The following is a 25,959-nucleotide window of genomic DNA, read 5'->3' as shown; positions in this document are numbered from 1 at the left end:
TGTGTTTCAACTTAACAAAAATATTGCAGTGAATCATCACTGGGCAGCACAGGTTATTTTAATGGACACATCACTTTAAACTAAGCCTCCACCAACTATGCCGCCCACTAATTACAAATGCAGAATGAATATAATTCACAACTGTACCATAAAAAATGAGATACAAGCGACTTAAATGGATGCAAGTTGTCTCCAGTCACTGCTGCATACACATTTGTGTTTTCCCATCAACCCCAAAACAAATCATTTAGCTGCAGAAAGCTTTATTCAGAAGCGCAACTAATATACTCAGTATACGTTTATGAGACAAACGGACAATGCAAGAGTTGTGAAGGAGAACTATATATTTTTTCATGAAGCAGCAGTGTAGGAGACCCACAGTGAATGACTGCACAGAAGCAGAAAAGACTGAATCGGATGAACTACAGCCTATTGCTACGCTTTCGCTATAACCATGCTTTATTTGTGCTATGCTCTTCATGTTCGCTGTGAGTTTCTCTTCCAAAAAGAAATAAACCTCTTAAGGCCAGAGGGCTCAGCTCACCAGCTGTTAGAACTAATGAAAAATACATTAGAGTTGTGGGTCAGGAAATCCTGACTCTTGATATCAGAGGGTTAATTGTTTCAAATCATGGTGGGTGAATTTATGTTGCAACAATACCGCATATTCTTGAGGTGCCCTCTAATTCAGTAAAAGGCACCGTCGAGTAGATTAGACTGGCACCCAACACCACTCTCTGAAGCTTCTTCCAGCAGTAGGGTGCAAGAAAGAGACCACTTTGTTAGCTGCACAATTACAAATTGCATTCCCTTCCCCTACCTTCAACTCCATATTACCCTTATGAATTAATTCTCAGAGTTGTGCAGAAACTTTTTTGATGGACCAAACTTTCATAAGAAGTAGCTGACCATTCAAGCAGCACCACTTTTTGCCTTCACTGCCTTCTGCTCTGCCTATTAGTGTGAATGTTGGAACAGCTCCTGTTTCAGCTGGGAAAAATTTGGGAACAGCTCTTCTGGGTTCCATCAGCTGCTTTCACTGATCCCAGCATCAGGCTTTTGAAGATGCATCTTCCCTTCCCTTGCCAACTCCAGAGCTGGTTCCTGCCCAGCACTGAAATCTAGTTAAACTGCTACTTATTTGCCAGACAGCACCTTGCTTTTCCAACTGCATCAAGTTGGTCGGGCTGGAAAAGGAAGGGGCTGCCCAGCTTTACGAGCACTGTCGGGCCACCTTTTCAGGAAGGGCAGTTGTGGGACTAGCGACAGAGAGTCGCTACAGTTCTACAGTTGGGTTCATGAGGGGCGTTATTGATGGGGGGAAACGCGTCTTCCGCCTGTTGAAGGATTCCTAGGGATTCTGTTTCGATCCGACTGCAGGGTGCACGTAGCATACCATTTCTGCCTCAGCCTCGTTGAGGACCTAAAATAATTTGCAGTTACTTGTAGATGGAATGAGAAAGAGCGAGACAACAGCACCTCTCAAACACACACTCATCGATCCCAGGATTGAGACTCTCCTTCAATACGCTAACACTCATTTTCAATACTGTAGCAAACGACTTGCGTGTGGGTTTTATTTTTTGAGATTTTTCCAAACCACTTATCTTCCAAATGTATCTCCTGAAGATGAGCAGCTATTTATACAGAAAGACCTTCCATCTCGCAGCCTGACAGTGCAGCCTCCGAGAGCTAAGCGTGATTAGTAGTGTCCAAAGCGAGAAGGGTCAATACTAATGAACAAACAAGGCAATGCCAAGAAACATCCTGGCAGCAAGGGAAACTGTGCTGGGAGTATAACGAGGACAGCTATTATTTTTGGAGCATGCATGCCCAACCAACATAGCAAATGTGGTGAAAAGTCATCAGAGAAGACATCTCTTCTAACAGAAGGTTAAACCCAAGATCTTCACCAAATGCTTTTGCTCAAGATTTTGTAGTTTTTATTCTGCTGGAGTCAAAGCGTATTTCTGGGTAAGTTTTCCTGAGAAATTTCCAGCAGGCATAATACTATTTTTGTAGTAGTTTTAATAAATAACAGTTTTGATAAATAAGGCATGCTTCACTTTCTGGGCAGATCTTGCTTCACGTTACCAGTTTCTTGAAAGACTGCAGCTTTAAGACCTAGAAATGACCATTTTGTATTGGCAAAACGCATTACTACTTATTGCTGGTATTTGGTTGTGAATGCTGTTAACAATCACAAATTTAACCTTGCAAAAATAATGCAAAATGCACTAATTCAGACGCATTACACTGCCTGCATGTAAAGTGAAGCATGTGTAGGGGCCCGAGGCAAAGGTATAAAATGCTTCCTAATACTATCTGTGGAAATTATTAATACTGAAATTGCAAAGGGGGGGGCTTACCTGTGCATTAGACGTACATCGAAACCGGAGAAAATTAACCAAACTAACTCTGGAAGCCTTCAAGCCTCCCCAAACCTGGAGAGCTGCAACTAAGAGCCTCTTTGGGATGCAGGGGGGAAGACTGCTGGTATCTCAACATCTTTTGGAGAAATTGGAACAAAGAAAGTTTTTTTTTGGCGAGAAAGAGACAATAGATATGAATGCGATATTACTATTACTACTTTTTTTTTTTTTTTTTTAATAGCTATTGCCACTGTAACAGCCGCTAAGCGAATGCATGTCTGCAGTGTGAGCAGTTTTGATAAACAGCCTCTGCGGGCCACACAACGGGGATAATGTATCCTTAAGTACTGCCAATGAGCTGCCATTCTGCACAGCCAATTACTTCTGTGCGTCTGTCACTCAAAGGAAAAATGACTGAGCCCATTAGATCAAACCTTTGTCACTGTTCCTAATGCACTCTTAGGCCTCATTAATCTGAGGGAGCAGCAACACAGCCGCCGGTGCCTCATTGCCTCCCCCACAACAGGCCCACGTGAATCTTCTCATCTCTCCCCCAAGTGCACCGCGTTAATCAAGCTCTCCTTATTACCCCGGTCCCTGTCACGGCGGAGAGCGCTCTCTCTCTTAAATGCTCTCATTATGGTCCATCTTTAGAGCCGGCTGAGTGGGAAAGGGGGGGGGGGGAGAGAGAGAAAAAAAAGAGCCAGAGAGAAGAAGAGGAAAAAGCAAGTCCGATCACATTAATATTCATGACAATAATTAGTATTCTAGGTCACTGAATATTCATGCTATTAGTTTGGTTTTTTATGGGTTTGCTGGATGTCCTGATTGCTGGAGTGTGGAAGAAAACAGCATGGCTGGGACTTTAGATGTCAACGGCAGCTCGATGCTCGAAACACATTTGTGAGGGTTTTTTTCTCCCCCTTTTGGTAAATCAGCGCTGACCCTCCTGATGGCTTTAATATTTTAAAATCATTGGGGGGGGGGGGAGAAGAACGAGCAATTCCGCAAAAGGTCTCAACATCCAACTGGTGAGCGTTGCAACGCGTAAGCGTCAAACCTCGGTGAGGCAGCATCCGTCGGACAGGGCCGCGCGGGGATTTTATTCGGGATACCAAGGCGCGTCAAGGTTCAAAGACCAGAATTCTAGTGCACTGAAAATTGGAGCAAATGAGCATTTAAGAGTTAACCAACAGTATTTTTTAAAATCAAATATTTACTTTGTTGATGCCATTATTTTCCCTACTCCCTTTTTCCCCCCCGACACGAAAAAATACTGGGTGCTACAGGTGCAAGTTTACTTCTCCCTAGTTCTGGAGGGGGCAAACATTGGCAGGCAGCAAATGGAAAAACGACCTTGAGGGATCCCCCTCTAGCGGGATGAAAGGGAAGTCTCCAACACGCTTAAAATTAGGCTTTTTTCCTTTAAAGGGTGCAAACTGACAGCTTCTCCTTTCACTCGCGGTGGCTGTATATCACAGCCCTAGCAGCAAACCCAACCAAATGGAAAATTGACTTGGGTGATTAATGGCAAAAATAAGTCACAAACTTGCATTTGTGATCTGTACTAAAAATCGGAAAACTCGGGCTCAAATTAAAGCACAGAAAACGTTTCATGTTAACTCCAGGCATCCCACGTACTACATTAGACTATAATTTGAGCAAAATACTGCCAACCTCTAGCCCGTGGAGAACTCTATCAGATAAAATCCGGCATTGCCAAATCAGAGATTACGCACCACTGAAGTGCAAAACCTCAGGACGCTCCATCACCTAAGAATAAGGAGTCAAGAAGATTCAAGAATTTAAGATCCAGTTGTGCAAATATTTACCAATGCATCCAAGACCTACAGGCTTCGGAGCAATTGCCTGCAAGCTCTTGGCTTGCTATGTGTTTTTACTAATCGTTAGCCTGACCGTAACATCTCAATTCTCACATAACCTCCATTTAAAAAGAGATTATTGAAATAACTATGAAAAGATCGAACAATTCAGTACACTTTGGACTGGGACTTGACTTCACAACACATCACCGTAGAGCAGTGGCCCTAGCCAAGGTTTTACATCGTCCTACCTTCTGGCATGGGGTGCGCCACACTTCAGAGGCCATTGGCTCTCTCCAGATCCAGCAACGAAATACTCTGCAGAAAATGGCTATACCACTCTGACTTAATAAATAAATAAATAAATAAATAAAAGAAATCCTCTGACTTTTTAGAAGAAACATCTGGGAGGCAGTCCGTTACAACTTAGCTTCGTTCTAAGCTCTTCAATGTAAAATAAGATTACCTAATGACCATGGCATAGATCTGATAGATGATCACAATTAATAACAGATAGAAAACTCACATTTGTAAGAGCAGCATCTTCACATTTTTATAATGTGTCTGAAATGTCACATGCAGTTAGTAGATAACAACCTTTAGCATACTTAATGATGGCTATGTAGCTATCACATTGTAGGATGCTTCACATACTGTACATTCACTATTGGAAGTAAATTTAATAGCCCCAAATTATTAAAATGAAGTGCTAATCAGGAAACAATTTGTCTCTACACCATAAGCTATTTTTAGATGTGAACTTTCTACATCAGTGACTCTTACCGCAGCTCAGGCTTTGGGTTGTTTGTAGAGGAGAAGAAATAAATGACTCCTGGGAGAGATTTTAAGGAATATGGAGTTCACCTTCAGGTCACCAGTTCAAACCTAACCCGAGCTGGCAGTAATTGAACCCGGGACCTGCTCCTGCTCCAAAGGCAGCAAGGACGGAGTCATCCTCTGAAGGGTGCGGAGAACTGGGCAGCGGCCCATTTACAGGCTGGCCAGGGAGCGCTGCCACCATACGCTGCGGCTGGAACTCAACTAATCTCAAAATTACCCTCTCCAGAAGTACTTCCAGCTTAGAGCTGTCTGTGTTTATCCCAGTCCTTAAAAATGAGAAAAACAGCCTTGTCCAGACAGGGAGAAGTGCCACATAGCAAGATTAAATTCAATGAGCAAGGAATGACACGTTTAAACTTTTCCTTTCACATGTGACAGCTACGTTAAATAGACCCAACGGATAAAATTTCCACTTACTACTTGGCCATTATAAATCACATTAGTGGACAACCGAGTATGCATCTCTTGAGTTTGTTACATCTCCTTTATCAGCCTAGTTCCTCCTCCTGTTCTTACTGTAAAATCACATATAGTGGTCAGGCCTGAAACCCAACAGCATGGTATTTAAAATACACAACAAATTTGTAGATTATTTTTCAACAAAGTTGGAAACGTTCCCCCTGCCCCGACACTTACTACTTAAAAGTCAACAGGGATAACGACTAAGAAAATTTTCTAAAGATAACTTGAAGGATCTGTGAAGAATTTCCAAACATCTCATGTTATTTCATGCTTTTTTTTTTTTTGCACGCTGTTTTACAGTTGCAATTTTGCCACTCAAAAATTTTGGCAACGTGGGGAAAAACACTATGCAAGTCCCTATCATATCAGGACGTGCGAGGAAGTAGCAATACTATGGCAGGCACCTTGGGAAAGACCTTCACTGGCCTTAAGCAGGTGGGAGAAAGGGACTGAACGTGTTTGATGTAAACCACCCCTCCCCATACAGAAGGACAGTTGTGTCCTTTCCTTCCAGCACTGCAAGTTCTGAGGTCAGTCGAAGCAGCCAACGCAGAGACACAAGTAGCAACGATCACCCTATCCAAAATCGAGGGTGAGCTTGGAGATGGAAGCTACCCCCAAAGTGTCTCCTGCAAGATGCTGCTGCTGCCATCCCCTCACTCCACCAGGTACTACTCCAAACGGGTCCACGTGCCATCTCCGACTGCTATGCCGAAGGTTACTGATCTTCATAGGGCCCCACACCTACAGGTAACTCATGCAGGAAGCAAAAGCATTTGGGCATTTTTCAGTGCCAAGCTACGATGGTGCTCCTCTTGCCAGGGGTGAGCACATATTTCACAACTCACTGGCCCAGGGGCAAGAGGCTTTTCCTTCGCCTCCCCATCGGACCAGCCAATGTGCTGGGATCTACCCAAAACACGTGAAATTCAACAAAGAGACAAAGTAGTTATCTATCCGCCAGTCCTGGAGGGATGAACTTAAAATGTGTCAGTTATATGCTCATTCAGCCAGACAGTCTATAAATACACAATTTGGGATTACATTTTAACCAATAGAGACATCAAATACCTACAGTTATTGTCAAGGTTGGCACTGAAACTCATATTTGAGGGGCATCTTATACACAGCATTTTATAAACCATTGATCACTTGGAATTTATAACACCATTTGCCTGTTTCAACAGTAAAAAATGCATCGACTTTTTTGGTTTTGACATTTGAAACAAAAATAAGTGCAACCATTTCTAGGAACACGGTCAGTGGAAAATAGGCAATTTCATCAGCGAAACACTTGTAAACAAGCTCAAAAGTCCTGAAGCTCTTTAAACAGTCAGAGTGGGCCTGAGCTATCACACTGTATAAGCAAAGATGATGAATTCAATTTCCAGGGGCAATCTTAAATATGACCTTTCTTAATTGACTACTGGTATTCTTCTCCTATCATAGCTTTTTATGTATACAATTTCGTAACAGCAGAAGGAAAATTAGTCAGTGCCCAATCACATCAAACAATAAACGAAGAACTGTCCTAATTTTTAAGCATGGAGAATATCACTCTACCGCAGATACTAAGTCTACAATGGCAAAACACAGAGAAATAAAAATAAAAATAAAAAAACCCCACAGTTCTAGGAAACAGGCAGTATCTTTGCATACCTAAGAATAAAAATAGCAAGCACTGATTCCTCCTGTGCTCAGTCCTGACCTCCTCTGCACAGCAGATCTGCGAAACCTCCCAGCAAAAAAAGCAGTACCAGACAACTTCAGTCCTGTCATCAATTTTAAAACGTCACTCAAGATGAAGACACCATTTTGCCAATACTAGCAACAGAGAAAAAGCTCCGAGACAGCAACGCAGACAGAACAAGGGATAATTTGCAAATATTTGCAGTCGCCTGACAGGTAGCTGCGCAGATAGCGGAAGTCCCCTGGCACCCCAGAGCTGAGCAGTGAAGACCTCCGTGTCTCCGATGCAACAGCAGCTGCCACCCTCTGCATAAAGAGCACTACCAATATACTTGACCGCTTGAAAGTTCACACTAGCAAGCCAGGCACAGCTTGTGACGGTGTATTTTTACAATACTAGTATTTCCCTTGTATTTTAAAATCACTCTCTGCTATGCAGCTATCCCTCTCTAATCTTACTTGAACGCGAGAGTATTGAGAATGGCACAGATTGATATGCAGCTGAGCTGCTGCCAGCTACTTCCCAAATCCCGTTTGTCCTACTATTATTTTCTCTTTTTTTTCTTAAATAATACTTTACTGATTAGCAGGCTTTTGTTTTGTTTTTTGTTTTCAACCCTGTAACAACTTCTAGGATCAAGCAGATGTTGGCCAATTTCAGTCCAGCTTGGAAAACATTATTTGGCTTTCTTAAAAAAAGCTCCTCTCTCTTGCTGATGACCATTCTGTCCTGTAACGCATCATCGAGACAGACCCCAAACGTGGCCTTTAGACTAATAAAGATTCAATGAAGGAAGCTTCCTGAAAAGAAACAGCTTTTGTGTAAAAAGTTTGGGAGCGAGGCAGCAAAACCACTTTGAGAAGGAAAATCCCTGAAGAAAAGGTATCACGGCTGACAATGCATTAAGTGTACCGGTCTGAATTTCAGAAGCGATGGCTATAAGGAAAAATATTATGTGCAATATAATTTTAGACAGGCGTGCATCTTACCTGACCTTTTTTCTCACACTAAAACCATAACCATCTCCCCTCAAGATCCTCTGACACCCAAACTCGACATGAGACAGCAGGTCCTGACATAGGGCTATAGTACGGGCTTGGCTGCTGCCATGTAGAGCACAACACTATTTAGTCTGGCCCGTTTTTACCTGCTCCCCGCTCCAAGTTATGCTTCCAACCAACGACAGGGGTAATATATTTAAGAGATCAATGCTTGCTTTATCTCTGGGAAGAAAGCCATGCAAAGATGAGCAGATCAAGGAGTTTCTCTTACTTCAAATTAAAGACAGACCACTGTAGTCTCCCAGCTTTGGGAGAGGGGAAATTAAGGTACTCTTCAAGGGGGCAATGACTTAAAAATCAGGTTCAACTCTGCTCGGATGCAGTCTTTATATTAGGAGGGCATCAATCATTAAAAAAAAAATTAATCATGGTAGATCTCCTGAGCAGTGGCAATGAGACATCAGCAAAAGAGAAGTCTTCTACCATTTTTAAACTGCATGATAGGGACAAGAGAAAGGACAGAAGGTCCAACTCTTCCCACCACGTTCTTCAAAAAACACCATCTAAAAGCAGAACTGTTTTCCAACTCCAGCACTTCCTAGCATAATTGCCTTTTCTCTTGTAAAGCAACTGCTGTATGATAAAAACCTCAGGCTAGCCAGGATACATCTATACTGGCTAATCCTACGGCCAGATACAGCTGCCTACTGCACAGTTTCACATAAAGAAAGCATTACACATGTAGAGTCCCGAAACAAAATGAATATTGTATATCCCATTAAAGTCGTATACACGTATACAGCAAAACATGGAAACTGTATACTACAAGCATTATATTAGTATGTATCTCAGAATGTGTGTCTTTCCCAAACTCACTCATCTGGAGCAATCAAATAATTTTTGCCTGTTTCAGGGCATCCAAATGTCTTAAAAGCAGAAGTCTCTGATTTGAATGTCTTAACGCTGATTTATTGACTCAGTCCAGCACTTCTCTAAATTATGGGATACATTAGAAAACAAAAACATCCCCCCACTCCCCACCCAATCATCTAAATTAAATGGCAAAATGGAAAAACCAAACCAACCATGAATAATTGTCTCCTATGAACTCTTCCAGTGACAATGCCAGCTCTGTGCCTCTCAAGGGGTAGGTTACAACTTGAAAAGGGCTCTGATGAAATCCCGGCTTCAGACATTTCAGGTCCCCAGCCAAACTAGTACAACATGCCACACAAGAACTGTTTATCTGCAGGCACGTCTGCTCAATGGCACCACTGTAAAGCCCCAAGGCTTTTTTTTTTTTTTCTTTTTTGGGAAAATATTTGTCTCAATGAACAGCATCTGAAGTTGGAAGGAAAATCCTTCTTCCTTCTTCCCTAATGTGGCACAATGCACATTGTGAAAATGCAAGGAATGACATCTTGACTTGAAGCCTGTGATAACTGTTACTGTTCAAGAGAAGACAGCTGAGTAACATGGTCACTGCTGCTCATACAGTTTTATACTTGGTCCTACCTGCGTAGTGCCTACTGCACAGGGACAAAACTGTGTTTGGATGGTTTTGTCAGCTTGTGCTGGAGATGCCTACATTAATCATAACCAAAAAAGGCACCCAGTGATTTATGGATGTCATCCCAAACATGATGACAAAACTCCCATACCAACACTATAGCATCATGAGTTTTGTATAAGCTGTGCGTTTTACAAGATAAATTGCCTTAAATGTTTTTCTTAATGCAATTTTTTAAATCCATTTAGTTGTATGGACAAGTACTTCAGTGAACAATAAACTTCACTGTTTAGAGCTCACAGAGAGCTATAAACTACCTCCATAAATGAACCAAAATAGCTTTCTACACAAGAATCTTGCTGCTGTAAAGTCCAAAATTATGCATCACTGTAAAGCTGGAACCAAGTGCTGTGGATCCCACAAACAGCCCCTTCAAATGTTACATCTCCTGTTTTCCCGAAGTAGTGGACTTCACAGAACTGTAGTAAGGCAGCATCAGTTGTTCACAAATTTTACCTTCTGTGAAATTATGCTGCACTTTCTTGGTAAATATGTGGTAATAAATATAAAAGATGGATATTGAAAGATACGCAGAGATTAAGAATCTCTCATGGAAGACAGATCACTAGGCAGAGAGGGCTTAAATGTTGACCTATCAATGGTTATTTGGATCTGTAAAGTATCTCTAGGTATCATTCCCATCCTAGTGGTACATGTGAATTGTATGTACGCAGTGGGAAATGCAGTCCTTCCTTCTTTTGCTTAACATGGTATTCTCTTACCTGAATTCGGCGAGATGTGTAAACTGCTCATGTCCTTGGAGAGGCCGTTCGTTTTGGGACTAGAAATGGGCGCGCAAGCTGACGTAGCTCGGGGTGGCCTCTTTCCCGGGACTTTCACAGTGGTTCTCAGCAAGTCGATTTCTTTCCCGTGAACATTCTGCATATAGTCCTGGTAGGAGGAAAAAAAACAAAAAACAGTATCAAACAAGCAGTTCCGCAAGCAGAAGAACTAAGGAAGCCTGGCTTCCGAAGACTTGCGTCCTACATCATCTGCCACCACCCACCACGATGACTCTGCTTCCCCCTTCCTTCCGCGCTCCGGGTAATCCCATCCACACTTTTCACTACAAATACTCCACAAAGTCTTTAGCGCTCTACTACATCCTCCCACCACCAGTTGGGTGAAAGACAGCTCATGCTGAGGCTGGTTTTGAGCTGTATGTACAATTTTACCAGCTAGCAGGTCAAACCAAGCAGAATGATGAGACACTGCCCACCATCCCCATCCATGGGCTTACTTGGGTCCCTCCTCAGCTAGTTTTAAGTACTTATCCCTCCCTCTCTTTATCAAATTTGGCTGAAATCAGCAAACAGGCTTAAAAGCTACAAGGGGGACTGACTAGTAAGGTTTCCATGATCACAACACTGTTTCCTTGGAATATCATCCCTGCTCCACAAAAAACAAAAAGACAAAAACACCCAGGCAGCAGGGAGAAAAATATGCAAATTATATCAGATCAGAGTAAATGCACTAAAAGCTGGAAGCCAGAAGCAGAAAAGGCTTTTGCTAGTTCTTCTTTGGAAAGCACACAGAGAAGGTAAACAGACAAATCCTAAAAGCTGGTTATGGAAAGACAGTGGTCAACTGAGTGGGTCCAAACCACCTTTCCCTGAGAGCTTCACGACGAAGGGAACCGAACCATTCTTTAAACTGTAACAAGCTTCTGGAAAAATGGGCTCTTGACTCTGTTCTCCAGCTTCAAAGCATTCCCTAAATTGTCTGTGGGCTTCTTCAGAAGAAAACAGAGCAGCAAATAGACACGGGTTTCTTTATCAGGGGACGAATGACAATTCCCTAAGGTAGGGCAGCCATTGAAAAGACAACCTTGGAACACAGCAGAAGAGAGGCTTTCAGTAGAGACTGTGAATGTTAAAGCCACTATACAAGGCACCGAGGTACACATCCCCTGGAACATACTATTGTGGTTACTTGTGCTCCAGGAAAAAAAAAAAAAAAAGTAATAATAATAATTCAAGCTGCAACAACTATGAGGACGACCAAAGAAACAGAGAGCCTAGCTTAGGAGAAGAAATGCAGGCTAGGTTGCACAACACAGCACAAAAAAGGATGAGAAGGGGTAAGAACATTGTATAAATATGCATCAGGGTGTATGCATCCCATGAGGGAAACAGCTATTTGTACTAAAGACCGGGAAAAGAAATGGGTATAAGCTCATGAGTATGTTTAGGGCAGAAACCAGGGGAATTGTAATTCCTTCAAAGATAGACCTTGATAAATTCATAGAGGCCCGTGTGATGCTGCTGACAGCGAGATTTCTTCCAGCTGTACACGTGTCCAGGGCACTGCAATATTTAGCCACACTAGAAGGTATTATATGAAAGACTACCAACATTAACTAGGTCAGTTATAAACCTGCAGCACAGAGGCCTGTATACCACCAGAGCATCAATTTTACAAGTAAATGCATGAAGTGGACCAGAAGCATACTCTAGGTCTAAATCACTACTGCCACAATGCAGGGAGCAATCAGTTCCCCCATAAAAATCCTTTCACCTTTGACAGGTTTTACAATACGAATTACATATTCTGCTCAAAATATACCAAAAATCTACTCCTGGACCAGCATTCATTTTTTTGCACGACCGACATTAATCTGCGATAAAAAAAAAAAAAAACAACCCTCAACTAAACCACCACAGGAGCTTCTTTTCCCAGCTGTTTGAGAATTATTTACAGTAAAAAAAGGGAGCCTGAACAGTTCACTGGCTGAGGAAGCAGAGCATTGCTGCCCAAAGAAACAAAGGCAATCCATTAACAAAAATTCACTCCGCTCGCTGCTAGACAGAAATGCACAAAACTGTTTCGCCTATAAATTATCAAGTTGGCATAACTTTCTTGTTCAGTGTCAGTTCTTCACAAATTAAAATACAATAACCAGAACATAATTGAGCATTTATTGCTTATGGGCTCCAAAATGAGGCTTAATCAGATAGTGACTAAACCTCAGCATGTACTCTTTTTAATAGGCACGTTTTATTTAACATACAACAACCAGTGTATTCCATTTAAACTTGATAATGAAGGGTTTATTCCAAATTCTTCAGATGAATAGACTATACAATTTCCCTGCTACCCCGCCAGCTTGCGAGATGTGACAGGGCATTATTAAAGCACTTTTAATTGAGAGTAAAACAGGCTTAGGTGAGCTATAAACAATTCAAGAGAGTAAGTGAATGTTGGCAAGCAGGAAATAAATACACTGTAGCCCATGCTATTATTATATGAAAGTGCCCAAACAGAACAGATGCCACGTAGGTATTAATGTCAGCTTAAATATTTATAGGGATATATCAAATGTAAATAATAAGGACTCTTTCATTGTGTGCAAGATGCATAGCGATAATCTGCACATTTCCCCGAGGAGGAGGAGGGGAAAGCACCAAGTTGCCCGCGAGCCCAGCATCCGCCCCCGCACCCACGCCTTCAGATCTGCACTCGGGGAATAAAAGTTGAAACTACAAAATAATGTAGCGGCTTCAGAAGTGCAATGTATGGTTTGATCAGATTAGAACAGATGAGGGTCTTGCTGTCATCTGGAATATGCTGCGTTAAAGAGGAGACAGCAAGCCTGATTTTGATATGCAAATGTTACAGATATAACTCCCCTAGATGTTAGTTGTAGAAAATGCTGATCCGAGAAAAAAGGGGAAAAAACCCTTTAACAAGGCATGAGGGTAATTCAAAGCCAAGTACTTTTAAACAGCACTTAACAAGTCCCTAGAGCCCACTCAACAGCGGGCCACCCCAGAAGTGCCATCTTCTGCCCCTCAACAGCTTGAAAAAGTAGTAATTGCAAACTCATTTGCATTTTTCTTCTCAAGTTGTCCACGTTCATCATTCAGCGACGCTGAAAAAAAGCGAGCAGCAAAGCACCGGGAACCCTCCCCAAATGTGTCGGTAAGAGGATAACTGGGCGTCCGCGTCCCCCGCGCCCCTGCTCTCGCACCTTCGCCGCCGCTTGTTTTTTACATTTCGCTCCTAATTATGTTGCATCTATTGCCATACACTTAATTAGCTGCATTAATGTGATTTCTTTTCACATAGTCAAGCAATTAAGAGCTATGATTGAGTTTCATTCAATTAGCCTCAACAAACATGCTAATTGATGTCCCAGATGCAAATGAGGTGCAATGAGAGAAACCTGCTAGCAATTGAGAGTTGTGGCAGAGAGACCCCTGGCTCCGGGTTTGCCGACGGCAGCGCCGCTTACCACGGCTACCACCTTCCGCGGAGCTGCGCCATTAGCGCCTCCGTGTCCCAAAGAGATCCCTCCAGGAATAACGGGCGGCACCGAGCTCAATCAACAGCATCTCCCATTCTCACGGTCACGGCGAGCGTCTCCTTCCAGCTTGGTAGGCAGGTTAGATTGTAGAGCGCTGCAATTTCTTTATCTCAGGACCATAAAAGGTCTCCAGCTCATCTCCGAGCTTGTGAGATACTACACAGGTAATGGCCTACAGTTATCAGTAACTGGCGACTTAATCTTAGTCAGCTCGGGGGCAATGCGGCTTCTTTGAGTTAAGCCCAGGACACATCAATCAATCAATAATCCCAAAAAAAACCACGCTCACCGTATTGATTCTCCTGGCTTTTCATCCAGAGGTTACCGTTAGCGGTTTGCTCAAATATAGTGCTGCTGCAGTGTTAATTTGACTACTCAAGGCCATTGACCATTATCTACAGGACTAAATAAACTGCTAAAATATCAGCGAAAATCATAAAAACTACATTGACTGAAGATGACACAAAATGTTACTTGACAGCACCGCAAAACGGATTGCCCTGAGTAAAAAGACACGATGCGCCGAGACATTTTCGTTCTGGTCTTAATACAGCTCTTCATTTATAACAGCAGAAATTAAATTAACGAATTAAACGAACGGAAGCTTTTCAGACACACAAACTGAGCAAGCGGATATGATTTTGTTTTCTAAACAGACCTACCAAAAAGAAACACTGCTATTTTGGGGTGCCCCTTTTGTTTTCAAGGCCAATGGTTGTTAAACTTGCTGGCACATGTTGCACTGGCTTCTGATTGCCTTCGATGCCAGAAAAGACACTCCACCATGGGCCAGAAGCTGGACCCAGACGATGTGATGCTTCCAAGTTGCCTTCTACTTTCTCCAGGAGGGGAACGGGGAGGATGGAGGAGGTGTCCAGACAGCCAAAACCCACCTCTTTCACAGCCACGCTTAATGCAGCTGTTGCCCGCTTATTCCCCTCTTTCAGGGGAGAAAGGACACGTGGACCAGACCGGGGAGAAGGCAGGAGAAAATGCTGCTTCTATGGAGCTGGGACCCAAACGCAGATCATCCAGGCCTAACACCGTTATTTCAAATGCATTACTAAAGAGCATGTGGCAGCGTGTTTCCTCCCCAAGTGATCCTTAAGTAACTTTAAATATACGGCTCTCATGTTAGGTATGTAACACTTTGGATATTAAAAATATTACAGAGTTTGAGTCTCTCCAGAGGTGGCCCTAATACAAGAGACTGTCATCCTTGTCACCACTCAGTTCTCAAAGAAAGTGCTCATCTCTACTACCTAGGTTGTATTTCAAAATCAGCATTTCATCGCCAGCCTATGAAAGTAAGAAAACGCACATGAATGCTGAATTACTAAAAGCAATATTTAATCAATTAGCGCCTTGAGGACCTTATTCCTAACACCTTGCTTTCTGCGCAACTATCTATGTGCCAAGTGGGAGTAAAAATTCCACTGCCCGTATGGGTAGCATCCTACTCTTGGTTTGCACACTCGCAAAATATTTTCAAGCTAACAGAAAACAAGACCATGAAGAATGAGAGCTTAATGATTTTCCTCAGTCAGGTTTCCACCATATGAAGATGCTCAGGTGGGTCGGTTCTGGCAGCCTGCCCAGGTAGGAAAGGTCAGCTCTGCTCTACGTGGCCCAGCAGATCAAGTCAGACTTTGTTTGAACTGCTTTGGACCGTACTTTTGTCCTGGTATTGCTGCAACCTGGTTGTCCTGGCCAAGAAGGCAGGGCCCAGCTGTTGTCTTCTACCTTTTTCTCCTTTGGCTGGGTTCAGCTGGACTGTGGTGTGCACAGAAACCCCCTCCGTTTGAATCGTATCTTCTACACCATGGCACTAGGTGAATGGGACACAAACTTCACACCAAATCCCCTCATCTGAGGATTGCCATATGTCATAAAATTAATGTTTTTTCTAAATTTTGCTCCATCTTATAGAACCACACAAGGATGCAGCCAACCACGTGTTTCTTCCACTACGTACCTGGCTCACTAACCCCCCTCTCCTACCCGTAATGGGCAAAACAACAAAGATGCTCCCTGCAAAAACTGCCTTTCCATTCATTTAATGGTACAAAAGTACATTTTCAATGCAAGTAAGAATATCACACAGTTTCTCATTTTGATATGTTAGGCTCAGAACAAGCCCATTTTTCTAACACCATGGTCCAGGCCCAGGACAGACAGACAGAAATTCTTTCCCAAACCTGCCATTGGCATACACCATGCTTTGGGGGGAAAAACACCTTCATTTTGTGCTAATTACCCCCCCCCCCCGCTTCAACTGCACACGATACTAGCAGGGCTTAGTTTACTGAGATACAGATAGGGTTTCCTGACCGGAGGGAAACCGAAAACATAACAGTGCACAATTACGGAAAGGAAAGTTTACGGCGGCACCTGAGGACGGCATTTAAAAGGCTGGCAGCCAGCGGCCGGGAGCTGGGGTTGGCGTGCTTTCCGAAACGCTGTTCCGCTTTAGCGTGCCTACGGTAGCGACCTGCACGGCCTATTGTTCGCCCGCTTTTGCGCAAGCGAACCTCAGTCCCCTTCCCCCCAAAACCCAAAAAGAACAACAACCCCCCCCCCAGTACCCACGCAGACTGGTAAATGGTCCAAGCCCTTTACTTTTTTTGTGCGCACGCGGCAGTCAGACGCTTTTATTGCAAAACGCCGTCTGGAAAAGATGCAAAACAAAATTGCTAAACTGCGAGAGGAAGAAAAGGGGGGGAAAAAAAAAAGAGCCCACAAAAGGCCCCCTTGCCTTTGCTTATTGAGTTCAAAGGCATAACATGCAGCACCCTGCAGCAAATGGGAAGCTACACTAATTTTAAAGCCATAAAACGCTATAAAGCGCCCTGCGGGGCAGGACTACACTGAAGCTAGTTGCACCTAAATAAGACATGGTTCATTTACTTCGCAGCTTAGCCTAATGTAATCATCAGCGGATTTCTAGCCTAGAGTTGTAACAGGCAAATAGCCGATACTGCGGCGGCGACACTCCCAGCCATTGAGGGGCCGCAGCTAGATTGCTGTTGATTAGAAAATTTTTCAGTTTTGACAAGCGCTTAATGAACATAAATCGCTCCTTGATTGGTTTCCATTTGGGGCCACAGGCACACCTACGAAGAAAGGAAAGTCTCCTCCAAGTCCTCTCTCCCCCCACCGCTAGGACCTCTGCCACAAACCTACCGTCCGGTTATGAGCCGCGGTGGAATATGTTCCTCAAAGGCGCCTGCTGAAGTAGCCATCCTCCCTCCTCGCGCATAAATATGGACATAATATCCTTCAGCATCACAATATATACTTAATCTTAAGAAAAGCAATGAAATGTGGTTTTCCGGGACGGACGTACAAATGGAAATGTACGCTGGAAAACACCGATCATCCTAAAGCGCTCGGTCCTGACAAAAAGAAGGTCATCTTGAATCTGTTTTATTCAAATTGGGAATCGAGAACATTAAGTTTGAGCAATAAAAAGCATTCACTATATCTAGCCTACAATATGAATCAGTTCATCCCATGTTCCAGGGGCAGGGGGGAAGTTGGGGCAACACTTGCAACCCAGAAATGGTCTACAAATGGTGTGTATATATATATATATATATATATATATATATATTTTAATGGATCACTCATTTTCACAAAATTCTGAAAAAAATGTTCTGTTTGCACATCTCTTTCAGACTACGGTACAACAACTGTTGTAAAAGACAAATCAGTTTTACCATCCTGAGTAATTTATGAAGCATTTATACCCACAGCAGTTAGCTCTGCTGGACAGGAAGCTCTAATTTTATAAACCCCCGTGATTAATTAATAGCTTGGCTTTTACTATGGAAATTGCAACTCATTCAAATGCCAGAAAGATTCAGGAACCACAGTGAAATGTATGTTTGCTGTTCCTTACCCCATACGGCAAATTTGCACGGCTCTGCAACTAACAGCATTGTGTTTGCTACTATATCCTACGCTAATGACGTGATAAATCTTGTCATGCCCTCTGAAATGAAGAGGTTTGGAACTAAAAATGCTTCACCTTCTCCTTGTTTGTGCATGAAGTGACCTGCAAAGAGCTATAACCAGTCCTGGAAGGGATTATAAGAAGTTAGTGTGAATTATCAGTCTTCCTTTCCTTCACCACGGCCCATGGTTATGTATTTTAGGAGTCTTTTGCAGTGTAGCTTACTGACCATTACACGAGGTACCAAGGAATCTAGAGTCTGATTTTTCACTCAGAACAGATGCAACGGTCCTTTTCAGCAAGGCTGTTTCTAGTTTGAAGGGCCACAGAACCATTGGGTTTAAGGAAGAAAAAAAAAAAAAAAAAGTTATCCCAAATTATGTGTCTTACTTAAGGACTGCAAACACATTTTGGCTTGTTCTCCCCCTGCCCCAGTATTTAAGTTTTTCTCCCAGACTTATCTGCACTCTGCTGCCATTTTAATATGATGCAGTATTTTCCCAGCAAGCTATAAGCTGAATGAGCAACCTCCTCTAAGAGTTACAGGTGCAACACTTTCTAAAAGCCATAGATAGATCTCTCCCCGACCTTTTCCTTTTAAAACACTTTTTTTTAAAATAAGTTTTGTATTCAGCATCTTTACCAAAAAAAGTTACAAAAGTCACAGTAGCGTGGCTGCAATGCTCATTTTCTCCCTAAAGGTCGATTACCCTGTAGTTATAACTAGCAGCCGCATAAACTCACAATGAAGTGTGCTAGAATTAAAAAGAAAAAGCTCTGGGAAATTTAGATCAATAATGTTAAAAAGGAGTGTGTTGCTCTGAATATCGCTTTGACAAAAAGGCTTCCAAAAGGAGTCCCAGTTGTGGCGAGCGGAAAAATGTGCTATCATCAACTCGTCACCTGTAACGAGCAATCGTTATACAGAGATGCTGTAACTTGTCATATCACTTTGGTTTTCTACCTTAACCGATGTCGTAGGCATTCTAACGGATATAGTAACTATAATATGAACCTAAGCATTAATTGCTTCAAACACATGTATGCACTTAAACTATATCGTTTTTGTTCTGTATGGTTTGCTCCCGTCGCAGCTCTTTCAAGAGGCACAACGGCATCTCATGCAATAAAGTGGAAAAAACGGGCGCACACAATGGCATTTTTGAAATATGAATATTTCTGTTGAAGTAACACAAACACCACGCTTTGGGGCTATTAAACAGCCCGAGGTAACACACAGCCCTGAAAAGAAGGCTGAACCAAAACGAGGTCTGTAGGCAATTACTCACAGACAAAAGCTTATTCGTCCAGAGCAACCGTCAGCTCTACAGCGCAAGAGCCAACAGGCCAAACAAAGAAAGTGTGAAACTCAAACATGAGATTCTCTGAAAAAATATAGGAAAGACAGGGCTCCCGTTATTTGCAAGCTGGCTTTCTATATTCAAACTTCTCACGAAAACGGTGAGAGCTGATAACCGACTCCCAACTGTAGCTTTAAGAAAAGCACTAAATATTACGAGGCCTCTTGGGAAAAGTGCCAGGATCTGCAACGCTGCCAGATATTAATATACATGGCGATTTCAAAAGTCTTCCATTTGTCATAAGAACTCTAGCCATTTCCTACAGGAAAAAACAAACACGAAAACTCAACCAAAAACCCAGCCTACCGCCCCCAAGTCTCCGAAGAACGTTGCAGGCCAAAGTACTGTGGCTGCTTTATATCACCTCCTGAGAAGGCCTGTCTTTAAAATATATTGTTGAAGCCTTTGTGCAAAGTTTAGCCTAGTATCAGAGATGACTCCTGGCCATGCTGAAGTTTCACTGTTTTTTGGTTTTTTAGTTTTTGGATATATCCACTTCATTGGATGACAGAAAAACATTGCTAATGCTTTCTTTTGAGTTAGCTCACATAAGCTAAGTCCCAGTCAGCATTATTTTTAAGAAAAGGTTGTAAAACTGTGGATACTATCAAACAAATTGAGCAGATTGATTGCATTCACGTGCTTCTCAAGTAGATTCAGGAGAGATTTTCCCCATTGGTCGTTGCTACAACCCTACACGCCTTGGTGCAGGTCAGACTCGATCAGTGAGGACAGGAGCAGGATTTAAACATCAGCGCTACTGCTGCACAGACCTCAGCAAGTTAAAGGAAACCTTGCTGCATAGGGACAACAGTATGTATATACCATGCATGTTCTAGATGGGCTTTTAGGGATGGTCATCAGACCTTCCTTCTAATATGTTTATGAAGCTGTTCTTCCTCTTAAGCTGCCACAGTGCTGTGCATTCATTTGAACACATATCTAGAACAAATTAAATATAAAAGGAAAAACTCCTTCTCTGAAAAAGCTAAGTTTTCAGGGTTTTGGGGTTTTTTTCTTCATAAACAAGCAGCGGTGATGATGATGGGATGTGGACGTGGACATCCACAGCCAAGGCTTTGTCATCTACTGACCTGTGGCATGATGGCAACCCTCCGGAAGACAGGCGGAGGCGAAACAGCAGCGATTCCTCAGAATAAGGCTTACATAAAGCAGCCGCATGGAGCAGTGCCCAGCAGGTATCCCGGTGAATACATTTCAGGAGCCCTTACATATGGCATGCTGCCATTAAAAGCCAAGAGATGCCTAGACAAATTCCCACGGGGCCCTTTGGGGAGGCTGATGCTGAATTTGTCGGCCCGAATTTTAGTCTTCTACTCAATGGCTCTACTCTAGAAGTATAAGATGAATAGGGAGCTCGGGTGAACTTTGAAGCCTGCAGGTCAAAGTGCTCTCTCATTATCCCCACCGTTTTCTATCAGCGTAGCTCCTAGGCATCCCAAGGGAAGAGAAGGTTTGAGGCTCTTGGAAAAAAAAAAAACGAATGCGACCAAGCCAGAAAACAGTAGGGTGCTTATGTACATATTTTTTCTTTCCCCGTTATTCTCTTCCCCCACTTTCTTAAAAAGGAGGAATATCCATTTAGCTATTGTGTAAAACGTCAAGCTGGTGGCATTCACAGTTACTTATTTAGCTGGCACAATGCAGCAGTCATTTCAACATGCTACCCTGCCAAACCGCCTTGACCCTTCCAGGGACACCTCGGATGCTAACTTGATTTCCACCCTTATCTCAAAAGCTTTCATTTTGTAGCCTATCCTTTTTTAGAGGGGGACAACAGTGCTGATTTGCGCGATACAGAGACATTCACTGTAATAAAAAGCAGCGCCTTTGTGTCTGAGCAGCTGACACATCTGACAGTAGAGACAACTGATCCATTTTGGGCCATATGTCAAGCAGGATTTAGCAGTGCTCACTATCAGCCGCTAAATATTTTAATAGGTTCTCCCGATGCAAATTTTCAACCAAGTCCTACGGTCTAACTCAAGCCACAGCCTGGAAAGACCAAGCTATCTTCTAACCTCATTTATTCCTGCCACCACTAGAGGCCAGCCCACCTTACGCTTCACAAAAATACAACCGCAAAATTTTGTACAACCAAAACGCCCTGCCTGCTTGCGATAACTGAGGATAACTAAGCCGGCAGATTAAAGCTGAGCCTTCTCATGAATTTAAGAAACTGACTTTAGGTGATTAACAGAAGTGCTTTTCTTTCGTGTCATTTAATGGGAAGGTTGGTAAGAATAATGCCTTTCATTTTCAAAACAACATTACAAAGCAGCCGAAACAGCAACCCAACCACAATATTAAAAAAAAGAAAAATGAAAAACACCACCCAAGAGCAAATTCTAACTTTCTAGCTTTGCTACCTATAGAGTTTTGTACAAATTGTAGTGGGAGCACAATTGGCTTCAAATATCTTGTCCTGCCTCTCCTTCACCATGCACTATGGTTTGCATTGGGCAGAGGAGATGCTACTTACATTTCCAACCCAAGGGCAGAAGACCAATAGACAGAGGAGCACTGGGATAAAAATGTCAAGTCCACCTTGCATTGCTTCCCCAGTTCAGGTGGAGGCTTTTGACTAATAATGATACTTTTGAGCATGTCAAAATGAGCGGCACCACCATCATGAATTGCAAGGTGCAAACAAGAAATATGTCTGCAGTGACCACCTGATGTACAATTGACTGACAGATTAAGACCGCTCCGCAGAGTTTCTTCACAACAGCTAATTGACAATAAACGTGCCGTTGACAGCACTGAAACGCACTGCAAGAGTAGCGCGGTGACTCTTTCAAGGCTAAAGTCAATAGGGATAAGTCATTCAAACCTCATTGTTTATAATATAAATCACATCATAGAAAGATTTTAAGGTGAATGAGCAGAACCCCAGGAATTCCTAGACACTGAATTTGGTGAGGGTGTCTTGAGAAGCCCCTGACCGGGTACTACGTTTTCCCCAGTAGTTTCTTGTCCAGTAGGAGATGAGTCTGCTCCCTTACTCGCTAGCTGCTGAAACACAGCCAAGACAAAAGGAGCGAGTTACAAACCTTGCAGACCTAGGAAAGGAGACCTGAGCAAACAGCAGTATGGAGATGGGTACCTTTTTCTTATGGAGGGTGGGGGCACGGTGGGGGAGAGAGGGAAACAATTACAGGCAAGTAATTACTTCTTCTTTAAATGGATTCTTTCTAATCTCCAGTGGATTTTCCTCTAATCTCAAAGTAATTACCTCTAATCTCAAAGGATTCTTACTCTGGGGGAGACGAAGCAGCTCCAGGGAAGCCTGGAGAGAAGCGCTCTATTGTCTGCGATAGGCAATGAAAAACACACACATGTGCACGTCCCCGGGTGGGAACAATAGAGCCCTTGGACAAAGCAAGGAAGGGACCTGGGCACAGGCAAGGGCTGCCTGCCCACTTCTGGCTTCATGACCCACAGTTGGCCATCACGGTCTGAGGGGAACCAACGCCAGGAGGGCTGCCTCAAACATACGCGGTACCTGCGCTTCCCTTCTGTGAGCAATACCAATGCATAATTTGGGTATTTCAAGACTACTCTGCTGCAGATTTTCCAAACGCTGAAGGCGCTAAGGCAGCTTCTCCCAAGACTGAAGAAGCCAGACACTTGTCTAGCTCCACAGAAAAAGAACAGTGGAAAAAAAGGACAAAACCTCACTACAGAATACAAGGGTTGAGGGACATGATTTCTGATGGAAAGCAGCAACGCCTTGCAGCTAGTTGTCATGTAACTTATTTAATAATTTTTATGAGACATGGAAGTGACATCAGAAGCTATGGCAAAGCATTATTAGGACAGGAATTGAGACTATGAAGTCTTGTGCCAAGCCAGAGAAAGTGCTAATATTTAGCAGACAGGGAACACTAAGTTGGTGCAACCACAACAGCACTGTGACTTTGCACGTCTAAAACAGAAGTTGTCTTCCAGATCCACATGCAAGTCTACAAGCCCAAGGGCACATCTACAGAAATGCATGTGGTTGGAACCTTAATTTTCGCTTCTGAATGAAAAAATTTGCCCATGACACCAACAGCTTTAGAAACAACTGGCCCAAGTATGATACAACCGGCCACCCTCTGATTTTCTGATGGGCTTTATTATTAAATACAAGACCTGATATGACTCTAAAGATCTTGGTGAAGGTCATGAAGTTTTCTGCATTTCTGTTGCCTGTACTAGAAAGTGAGCAGAAGAGGCTGGATCGCCTGGGAGTTCCCCGAACTGTAGTCTCCATTTCAGCCCTACCTTCTGAATTGATTTGGCATGGAATGATCTCTGGCAAATCTCATCTTTCCTTCTGCTAACTGGCCTAGGAGCTACAAAATGTGCTTGCATTGAGTCGGATCACCATGCTCCTTCCACCCATGGATTGTGCTACACACACAGAGGGACAGACGAGATGCTTGGGCAGAAACAATATTACGCACCAACATAAAAATGCTTTATGGCACATATTTTAATAGCTACATCATTTTTAGAAAGCTGCTCAGAATTACTTTCTTGAATAGATCGTAACCATTGCACGTTGACAAATACCAGAAAACTTCCTCACTATTGACGGCACCCAGGACACTTTCCCTTATAAAGTCCTTTTGTTGGTGGTGGTGCTTTTTAATCCTGGTATTGACAGCAAGACCACGCAAAGCATCAGCGCAAAATAAACACTTAAACCTTTTCAACTGCCTCTGGGATTCAAGTTCCAGTGGATTTAACGGATCCTAACTGTCCACATACGCTTTCACTGTGGAATTTTATTTCAGATTGTGCTTTTTTGGGGAGGTGGGGAAAGGCAGTAAAGGGAGAGAAAGAAGTTTCTCCACCAAAAAGGACTTGACAAAAACATGTGTCTGGATGAACTTACTAACATTACTTTATCAAGGCTTGACATCTGCTGAATGTATAGGGCATGGCGTACTTACGTGTAAACTAGGATGATAAGTCAGCACACCGTTGTCACACAATGTAACATACTTCTTCTTCCATTCTTTATTCAATGACTTGCCACTTCGTTTTAGCAGCATACCCTGTTAGAGGAGGAAAAAATAATAATTAAACACTATTTTGCCAATGCGCAACTACTTAAGACATAGAAAAAGCTAAATATAATTGCTAACATTTTAGTTATGTTTTCTTCTACATCTTGCTCTGTGTCCCCCGTTTCTCCCATGACGCACCTTTTCACCACTGGCAGCTCCAGCACTTATGATTTAGAAGCAAAAGCTCTAAGTATAGCTTTATAAAGCAAGTCAAGTGAACAGAAAACACTGTATCAATACTGGCTTTGTCCAATAGGCAAACAATGCCCTTTTGCATTGAATTTCACTCCTCAGAAAAGTGTATTTTATCGTGACACAGAATAAGGTTACCTACACACACTCCAAGCTGATAAAGACAGCAGTGCGTTTCCTAAAACTCTAAAATAAATGTGATATCTCGGGAGGAGTGAATTTTCCATGCAGTCATGGCTTCTGCTCACTTCAGCATGCTCTTCTCTGCTTTTTCCTATTTGTGGATGCCTTTGTTGTTCAGGCTTGGCCTCTCCGTACACAGGGAGCTGTGCGGATCCGTGTTTTCATTCCCTTTTCAGTACGGTGACACTGCACAGAAACCCTTCTAACCATCCATTGTAGCAAAGAGGAACACTAGTTTTGGGCAATGGAAACAAGGCTAATGAAAGAATTTTTCCAATACACTCTGGATAATTTAGGGAAATAGATGTAATGAGAGAAGAAGGAGGGGGGGCAAGATGACTCACCTTCCCACAAACCACATCTGATCTAAAAGCACCTTTGAATTTTACCAGTCAATGGCTTAGATTAAAAAACAACAACAACAACCACCCACACACATGTCTAAATGGACTAGAATTACAATATCAATCTGTTCTCAGCTTAAAACAGAAGTCACTTTGAAAAGCAAAGCCTAACATGTCCTAGCATGCTGAAGGTGGTATATCTACCTATGCTTTAGCAACACACTTCCCTAGGAAACTCTAATCTCCAAACCAAGTCAGAAGACGGTTCCTAACAAATACATACAGTAATTTGGTCACTGAAAGCTTTAGCTGATTAGCTCTTAGCCAGGCTCCTGGGAGGGCACTGCGGTACCGTCTCCGCTGTACCACAACACAGGTCTAACTCCATATCTGATGTGACATTTTAGTACAAACAGTAGTACCACGAGTAGTCAGCAGTTTCAAAGACCAAGTTCTGGGTTTAAAAAAAAGTCACTTACATTCGTTTCAATATATCATAACCAGGAATCTGAACTAATACAAGTTTCAATGCTCTTATTCCCATATAAAGAGTATTTCCATTCTAAAGAAACTTAAAAACACAGAAGAACCGCACTAGGGAGCACAGAACAACAACAAAAAGTCGCACTGTTAAGCATGCTGTTCCTAACTGTTGTTGAGTTTTTGTTAAAGTGGGCACATCCTTAGAAAAGCAAGCTGTGCTATATGATTTCTCACTAAACACGCGACTTTATAAAATGGTGCCCTTTCAGACCAAACCCCGAAACCATGAGTGGACA

General features: G+C 42.7%; 1 protein-coding gene across 7 annotated transcripts in view; it reads right to left on the bottom strand.

Annotated features, from left to right (window-relative positions):
• Positions 1 to 25,959, bottom strand: part of AGAP1 (ArfGAP with GTPase domain, ankyrin repeat and PH domain 1) — a 386,106-nt gene that overhangs the window by 113,585 nt on the left and 246,562 nt on the right. For all 7 annotated transcript variants that reach the window (XM_026087248.1, XM_026087283.1, XM_026087275.1 and 4 more), the window contains 2 exons: positions 24,345 to 24,449; positions 10,481 to 10,649 (listed from right to left, as the gene is read on the bottom strand). In XM_026087248.1, the coding sequence (XP_025943033.1) occupies positions 10,481 to 10,649; positions 24,345 to 24,449 (274 nt within the window). The remainder of the gene's footprint in view (positions 1 to 10,480; positions 10,650 to 24,344; positions 24,450 to 25,959) is intronic.

This window comes from Apteryx rowi, unplaced genomic scaffold, assembly GCF_003343035.1.
Source record: "Apteryx rowi isolate R43461 unplaced genomic scaffold, aptRow1 scaffold_12, whole genome shotgun sequence".
NCBI classification, from domain to species: Eukaryota; Metazoa; Chordata; class Aves; order Apterygiformes; family Apterygidae; genus Apteryx; species Apteryx rowi.
The sequence above is the reverse complement of the archived record's forward strand: the minus strand, read 5'-3'. Positions and strand labels throughout refer to the sequence as shown.